The sequence below is a fragment of the Plasmopara halstedii genome (genome assembly GCF_900000015.1).
Source record: "Plasmopara halstedii genome assembly, contig: Scaffold_650, whole genome shotgun sequence".
Classification (NCBI taxonomy): Eukaryota; Oomycota; class Peronosporomycetes; order Peronosporales; family Peronosporaceae; genus Plasmopara; species Plasmopara halstedii.
The window spans coordinates 222,625-230,973 of record NW_020187567.1 but is presented as its reverse complement, the minus strand read 5'-3'; the positions used below and the strand labels follow the sequence as shown (position 1 = coordinate 230,973).

At 44.9% G+C, this 8,349-nt stretch overlaps 3 protein-coding genes across 3 annotated transcripts; 2 read left to right on the top strand and 1 right to left on the bottom strand.

Annotated features, from left to right (window-relative positions):
• Positions 1–2,521: 2,521 nt before the first annotated feature.
• Positions 2,522–4,867, top strand: PHALS_12705 (FOG: Zn-finger; the record flags this gene model as incomplete). Its single annotated transcript, XM_024728306.1, has 1 exon — positions 2,522–4,867. One exon carries the CDS (start codon positions 2,522–2,524, stop codon positions 4,865–4,867), a length of 2,346 nt encoding a protein of 781 aa, XP_024578796.1.
• A 170-nt stretch (positions 4,868–5,037) lies between these two features.
• Positions 5,038–6,468, top strand: PHALS_12704 (tpt-domain-containing protein; the record flags this gene model as incomplete). The annotated part of the gene is made up of 1 exon (XM_024728305.1): positions 5,038–6,468. One exon carries the CDS (start codon positions 5,038–5,040, stop codon positions 6,466–6,468), a length of 1,431 nt encoding a protein of 476 aa, XP_024578795.1.
• A 148-nt stretch (positions 6,469–6,616) lies between these two features.
• PHALS_12703 (WD40 repeat-containing protein) lies at positions 6,617–8,171 on the bottom strand (the record flags this gene model as incomplete). The annotated part of the gene is made up of 4 exons (XM_024728304.1): positions 6,617–6,896; positions 6,953–7,083; positions 7,143–7,390; positions 7,469–8,171. 4 exons carry the CDS (start codon positions 8,169–8,171, stop codon positions 6,617–6,619), a joined length of 1,362 nt encoding a protein of 453 aa, XP_024578794.1.
• Positions 8,172–8,349: the final 178 nt, after the last annotated feature.

Genomic DNA, 8,349 nt, shown 5'->3' with positions numbered 1-8,349 from the left:
TGAGATCCATGGGCACAGACCCGCTCGACGAGCTGTTGAAGTGTGCATTCCAACCAAGTCGTGCCGACTTGAAATCGACTTCGGCGTTCAATGTCATATTCACCGCTTCTACAAATGAAGACGGATGCACACGGAGGACTTCCATTCTGGCCACGTCAGCGCGAAAGCCCTTTATAAAGACGGTCGATGTGACCGTCTCGGAAAGAGAATCGGCTGCCATACCGGCAATGAGAGCACGCAACTCTTGGATAGGCTTGATAAATTTCTTCTTGCCATGTCGAGCGGCAAGGAAACACGATGGCACGCGATATGCCGGGCTAGGCGGCGAGAAAACGCATCGGCTTAACACTGCTAGAATTATCTGACATGGCAAAAATTAGCTTGTGAAAAGATATGTTCGTGCCAAGTTTAGTGTGCACCTGTCGGCTTCAAGCTGTTTGTGATCCATCATGGCCCACCTTTACACCATCACCAGGTCTCTTAACGAGAGCGGCTAAATGGTTATCCGTCTTGCCCGAGAAATTCCATAAGGTTTGGTATAAGGGAGGGGGGTCAGCTGAATGTGCCGGATGCACTTTCGTTTTTATGCCAAATCGTTGAGATGTCTACTGATAAAGTAACACGTACAGCGTATAGGTCAGACGCTTTGTGCGTTGCTAAAAGTTTTGAAAGCCAGAGACAAATGTCGCATTTATTATAGCGTGCGATTACACGCCTGCAATGCTATGCCTGATTCCAAGGCTCGCTGCATCAGAGCACCGACCCAGCGTATTCTCGTTCTATGTGCAGCGGTGCGTTATGACTTAAAGCACAGACTTCTGTATGAGGCACAACATACCCTCTGAGAGGCCACCGCGGAAGCTCAAAATCAAAATTCCCTATAGTAGTGCCCAACATTTTTGAACAGGTAATCACATATGTGCGAACGTGTGAACGGTGTCAACGGGTGAATTTTTACCGCATGCGACGGCATGTCTGACCAGTTTGCCGATTGGATGAGCCATAAGTATATTTCAATTTGTATTTTGATAAAAGTCGCGTTTGGTGATGCCGGCGTTGTAGTTTTTGAGGACCGTCTGAGCAAGAATGCTCATTTTGTTGCTGTCAAAGGTTTCTTAGTAAACAATTGTGCCAGCACGGCTTGCCTATAGCTGTAATGAATAGATTTTTGCACTTTGTAGCGCAGCATTGAAAAACATTGTTTTAGATGCTAAATGGAGAGATTTCAGATTGCTTGAAATCGTATTCATGACGTCGTTTGGGCGAAAGTAGGCTTGATTTTACCGTTTGCAGTGCGACAAGCTGGACTCATTCAGCCAGGCCCAGTTCGTATCGAACGAGCTGAACAATGTCCTGGGCTGTGCCGAGACACTTCTCGCCGACAGAATAGGGTACAGATTCCAAGACTCGTGCAGCGGGGAGGCAGAGCTCCGCGAACCTTATCTCATTGGCAATCAACAACATCGTGCATCGCCAGATACGTGCGTTGGTGCTCAGCTGGGACTCGGCGAGTCATTTTGAACCACATGATCGGTGATAATGATAATCGCTGGCAAAAGTCTTAGCTTGTTGGTCGCGAAGACCGCACCCTTGACAGGTGATTGTTGGGCCATCAAGTTGTACACGGTAGCGGATTCTCAGTGAAAGTATGCAATGAAGAGAATGTATGGTTAATGCAGAGACTGAAGTGGAACTCCAGGCACAATGGTTGCTAGTGGAGCGGTGACTCTTGCGCATTGCCTAAAAAAACAATATACTTACATCTTATCGGAAAAGGGAAACGAGGAAATTACTGTGTTTTGATCACTTTTCCCTTACACAATCAGTAATAAAAGCACGGTACAATTGTAAGAAATCGATAAGAAACTTGGTGTTTATTGTAAATCTCCATAAATACAGGAAAATCAGTGCTAATACATCTCCCGAAGAATGTTTCCAAGGTACTCGTAGGATGCTAGCAGATGACATTTTATTATGTGATATAGTATCGCACGTACTTTTTGGTTTTGTTCTGAATTTAATTTAATTGCATATGTACTCTTGAAATAGCAAGGTAATCTTGCTGTGTTGCTTATCAGGTGCTCTTTATTCCGCTAGGAGCGACCGATCTAATCCTCTGGAGTTTTTTGAGAGTCACAGCTCCTTCTGTGCTTCTTTGTAGCTTATTATCATCCACGGCGCAGATTAAATATGAATTTAAACATTGAGTAGTTGCATCTATTGTTAGTTATTAAATGCAGAAGCTTCATCGTTCCTACCAATGTTTACATTATATATCATCATGGTCGCAAACGTTGCTACTGGCCCAAGGTGGCACTTCAGCCAGGAAGAAATGAGCATGTTTTCTTGGCCACACAAGCAAACGCCTCGGTCAGTTGTTGATTTGCAGAAGTTTCTGCTACTCGCTTGTATTCCAAGAAAATATATCATGATTGTACGCTAGCAGCATTAAAAAGCAAGTTTTATAAGGTCCACTATGATATCCTTTTTTAGTACCAATATATAAAATATTGATTTATTAATGCAGCACCATACCAAACGCAAGGTGGTTGATCTTGTGCAGCGTTTTAACGAATGCGTAGGTGCTGCAGCACGAAAAGTGTATACGCAGCAGATATCAGCCATAGAACTTCTGCAGCGTCCGCAGTGCGAGATTCGACAGCAGCTTCCCGAGATTTGCGCATTTGTGGACTCTCTCAGCGGCAAAACCACAGCTGCTCCTCCGTCTTCACTAGTGCGCTGTGCCTTTCGACATCCAGATGCGCAGTGGCTGAATCGCAGTGCCCGCGAGAGCGGGATATCAGCGCTAATTTGCCAACAGTTAGTAAGACTGGCGAGACAGGACAATAAGGTAGACTTAAGTGATGAAAATATGATATATTGGCCGCCAGCAGAGCTCATCATGCACGTTTTGCTGGATGCATTGCTGTTGCCTTGCACAAAGCGACTGGGTAAAGCTCCAGATGCTTGCAAGTGGTGTGTGACTCAATCAAAGCCAAGATTTCACGCTATGACGTGTTTCCCAGTGTGGTCGACTTTGCTGCCATTTGCGGCGCTAATGGGACTTCGTTTTCCGGAAATATTTTCAAAAGTACTTCAAGATTTTTCCGGAAATCAGAGACATCGGGTCAATTGTGATTTTGCACAGATTCTTGGAATGTGGAGATTAATGGAGGAGTTTAATCGAGGAGACAAGGAAAATCAGAGTGCTGTGACGAACGCGATGATTCAATTACTAAAATTTGCTAGTGCTAAAGTGATTGGACAGATAAGGTCAGGCCAGTACAAAAAGAAAGTTGCGGGCTCGCATTTGGATGACCAGCTTCTGGAAAAGTTTTTCACGGGATTACAAGAATTTGCCTTTAAAAGCGGGAGATCAAATGCAGTGATAAAGCCTGCACTTTTAAGCGTATTGCAGAGCTCATTTTTGGACTTGGAAGGTCAAACAAAGATTGTTGATATGCCACAACATTTGGCAGCATTTATGGCAGCGGGATGTGTGTTTGTCCAGGGCTTAGCGTCAGATATTGTTTCAATGCTGATCGAACGGCTTAGTGACACGACAAACAAGTGTGAACTTACCAAAGAATTTCTGCTAAATATTCTTGTGGGGTTTTGTGCCTATGTGGACTTAGTCTCGTTGCCGTCAGTGCTCGACTTACTTAACTTGATAATTGCTGCATATAAAGCGGTTGAGCAACAGACAGACGATGTTAATGGCCAGCAACAACAACGCTTGAAATATGTTTTTTATCTTGTTTACGTGGCGTATCATCGATATCAAAATGTTGACATTCTGTGCCAGGATCTTAGTTCTCAAAGCGCGATGTTCAAGCTCATTCTTTCCGAGTTTCAGACGCGTCTGTGCAGTGACATCGCTCTTGAAGATTTTTGCGTAGCTGCTCCTTTGCATTGGATGGTAAAAGTCTGGAAGCACTGGGTATTTCTTTCTGACGAAGACGTCCAGACATTTGTGTTAGAAGCTGAAGATCAAGATAGGGCGACCGAGCAAGAATTTGAGAATCGAGTCGGTGCTTGGCAAGTGCTCCAGGACCGCATGGCCTTTAGACCGGCATCATTCTCGTCATTCCCGCATATGAACACTTTACTAAAGCCGCATTTGATCTCGCCTTTACCGCTTACAGATCTAAGGGATGACGATGGAATGATCGTGCAAGCACGAAAGCGCCGTCGAAGTGATTATTCTACGATCACTTCAGTTGATTCCGTTCAATTTACACGTTCGCTTGATGTGTTGCTGTTGCCTGACGTCATGGAGCGCGTGTGCTCATTTATGAGTGCCAAGCGTCTCTGTCGAATGGCACTAGTATGTCGCACGTTTGCACACATCAGTCATCGAGCTTCGCTGTGGCAACCGCTTTATATACATATCGGTAATTCTACGGGAAAGTCAGCACAAGTAGAATGTCACCACGGTGAAAAATTTATACACAATTGGCAAAAACTTTACCAGGAGCGATGGAAAGTGTTGCGAAGACTACGACGTCTGCGTGTTCGAGCGATTAAACGCGATATATCTCAGGAGCAGGAAGGCAGACCATCTGTATCCAGTAGAATAGCTTCAGCCTTCAGCCAGCAGATTTGCTCTTTCTGCGGCTGCAATTACGTGCTTAAGTCGGCCGCGGATCTCGAATTTCACCAAATGCAGCACAAGCGTTGGACCTGTCGAGAAGTGTCTTGTAAAGCTTCATTTACTGGTCAGCAAAAGTTTAACGTACACATGAGGCAGCATAGTGCCGATCGATTCGAGTGTGGCTTTGAAAGCTGCCAAAAAAGTTACAAGACACTAAAGTGGCTGAACTCTCATCGTCAAAAAGAGGGACATTACATTCCACAATCCCAATAACAATGAGGAAACATCGTAACAATATTATTGGAATTAGAATTTGTTGCAAGGCACAAAATAAAGCTCAAGATTACGAATAAATATAATAAATATTGTTATTGTAGTCTTTTTTGAAATCAATATGTACTGTACCTCTCCCTCAGTCTTGTTTCGCGATAACCTTGACTGTTATGGCGCAAGCGGGCGATAATGACACTAGGCCGCTGCCTCCACTCACGCTTGCTAGTCAGGATGGAAGCAACGAGGACAAGACCGTTGCGTTAGTGGCTACATGTTCTTTCATGATATCATTGGCGCTAGGATTTCGGCTGTTGGGCATGTACTTGGCGAAGACCCGCCAACGACGTAAGCGACTTCGTCTTGTTCCTGGTTTTGGTATATACGTGCCATTTCCAGTAGCATTACACGCTTTAGACGTAAGCGTTTTTGTGGTGCTTTGGTATGCGGTTAGTATTGGTATGACATTATTTAACAAGTGGTTCTTACGAGTCTGGGCGGGTAGCGGCTATCCGTTCGCGACGACAATGACGTGCATCAACATGTTTGTCAAGTGTTTACTATCAAGAGTGATTGATCGATGTCTTAGCAATGAAAATGGGTCAATCATGGCGCTTCCTTCTAACATCTATTGGAAGCTAGCAGTGCCAATCGGTCTATGCACTGCGTTGGATATTATGCTATCGAATCTGTCGCTGTTTTACATCACAGTGACATTCTATACAATCGTAAAATCAGGAGGCAATGTATGGAATTTGCTCTTCTCTATATTGCTGGGCCATCAACGCCCTTCCTGGCATCTTTTTGGAGTGATTTTGTTGATCTCAAGTGGCATTGGACTTGCTAGTTATGGCTCTGCGCACTTTGTCCTAAACGGCTTTTTACTTGTATTAGCAGCGTCAGTGATTGGAACTTTAAGGTGGGTATTGACCCAGTCAATGCTGCAAGCAATGGAAACTACCCATGGGGCCTCAAGTAATAAAGTACTGGCTGTTGTGTATTACGTGTCGCCAGCAAGTGCGATCGGACTCCTCCCGATTGCGCTTGTTTCCGAAGGAAGCGACTATGCGACGTCAAGGTTCATGCTTGATTCACAATTGTTGTTCATGTCACTATTCTTTATCTTCATCAGTGGATGTCTGGCGTTCGTTTTGATATTTATTGAGATATTACTGGTCAAGAAAACATCGGCGCTGTCTTTGGGAATTGTGGGTAGTTTTAAAGACGTCACGCAAGTGCTGCTTGCCGTCTTTATTTTTGGTGATCAGCTCATTGCCATCAATGTTTGCGGTCTCGTTGTGGCTACATGCGGGATGCTGTTATATACTTACATCAAGCACATAATGGCAGATGCAGCAGAGGATGCAAGAAGTGCAAAGCTGAAGGGATACGAGCGCCTTTCAACCTCCCAATCTGATGTAGAAGGTGGCAGTCAGATTCAGCTCAAAGGTAGCAATATATTATCGAACAACGACGATATCCCAGAATTTCACATGAAGAATGAGAGAAAAGACTTGACATTAGGAACCAAGTCGCATAGCTCTTTGTTAGGAAATGATTTGGTGCGGCGAGAGAGCAAGGACTTTGATACCTCTCACGTATGACAAATCTCTCACGTATGACAAACACACAGATACTTTGTAATATTTGACTTCCCAATCTGTCTGCTTAACGTATTGTCGTTTGACTAATGGACGATACTCACTTTGTTATGCCGTCTCTTACAAGTGGTGAGTCAAGTCATTCACGAGACTACAGGGGTGAATATTCACGTAAACGCCCATCGCGACAAGCAGTGAATATGCGACCACTTTGGGCTCCAATCGCGACTCCGCGAACGGCGTCATACTGTGGACCAGTTAGCTCCGTGGACACATGAGGCGTTTCTCCAAGATTGCTCCACTTGCTGCACACGCCGTCGCCATGGGCGGTCCATATACTTCCAGATGAGGTGTTATTATCAGAATATAGCGCTGAAACTACAACACTATGGATCGGCGCCGAGCTCCGCGACAAGGCGTGCAATGGAGTCCTACATTAAAGATGGATGAGCATTCTATCTCAGTATCTATTACATAGCGTGCGAACCTAAAGTGGCGAAGATCCCAAACTGTCAATAATCCATCTTCACTTCCAGTAAAAAGCATTGGCACTGACGCTGTCGCAGTTGTAGCAGCACACGAAAGAATCGAACCAGCAAGGTTCTCGAGATTTAAAACCTATCATGGCCAAGATTAATCAGTTCCCTTCCACTCACTATCAGCTTATCGGCTCATACCGCTGCTCGCGCACGGATGTCCACTCCAAGCATCTCTCCGTTATCCAGCCCGGCGTAAAATACTTTTCCGTCCGTCTCAGCTTCATTCTCACTTATATGTGGCTGACTATCACCTTTAACAAATAACTGGGCAGCATCATGCATGACTGACAAGCAGTGGACCGGACTTTGATCGTCATTTGCCCACTTGGCAATGGCGTCTTGCGTCCCACAATTCCATAGTTGGATTAGGCCGTCGTTTCCGCATGCTGGATACGTCAATGCATAGCCCTAGTTGTCAATATCATTACGCCAATTGAATTTCTGACTACCACTTTTGAACTTACACAACACATTTCTGCCTCTGCCAAGGATCACAACATCCTCAATTCCTCCTAGATGCCCTTTCATTACTGCAGCACACCTTCCCTGTACGCTCCAAATTCGTAAGGTAAGGTCTAAAGAACCTGTAAGCACAACTTTCGAACTTGGGAAGAAGCGAGCCCTGGTGACATCAGCTACATGGCCTTTTAAAGGCAGCATCTGGGCTCTATTCTGCTTATCCCAGAGCATGCAGGCTCCATCGGTGCCTCCAACAACTACATATCTCTCATCTTGACTTACATCCACTGTGTACAGTTGCAAAGTTTGTTTATTGACGGCCTCTAGTTCTGAGCTCGGGATGTCCACCGTCTCATTTGGAGCTTGAAATATTGTCCTTAGCTTCTTTATAGACGTTTTGTCCTGTTGCGCCACTTCAATCTCGACCTTAGAGATATCTCGATTGCAGATTCGTGCGTAATGTGGCCCTGAAGAGGTCTGTTCATCTATTGACAGCGGTAATTGGTATTGGATACTCGGACTGGATTGCACCTCGGCTACCAAGTGTTCGTCTGGATCGACTGTATTGACGTTAGATGGCGCGATTTTTATGTTGCGTTTGTATACATCTAGCCAGAAAAATTCGCAGGCATTAGACCAGTCAGGCTGGATTTGCATATACGTTTGCGCGCCTAGTGACGATGTCTCGGATATGGTCACTTCTTTCATATTGACTTGATGAATTGCTGATACCGGTAGATGAAGCCTTGCTATCGGTAACTTATCAATACTTGAGTACATGGATGGTAATTAAAAGACTTTCCAATTTGCCGGCTATCCCACAAGTTGAATTCAAGAAGCCTCTCCCAGCTCGCTAGCATTCTCAGCCTCAACTTTCCTTATGGAG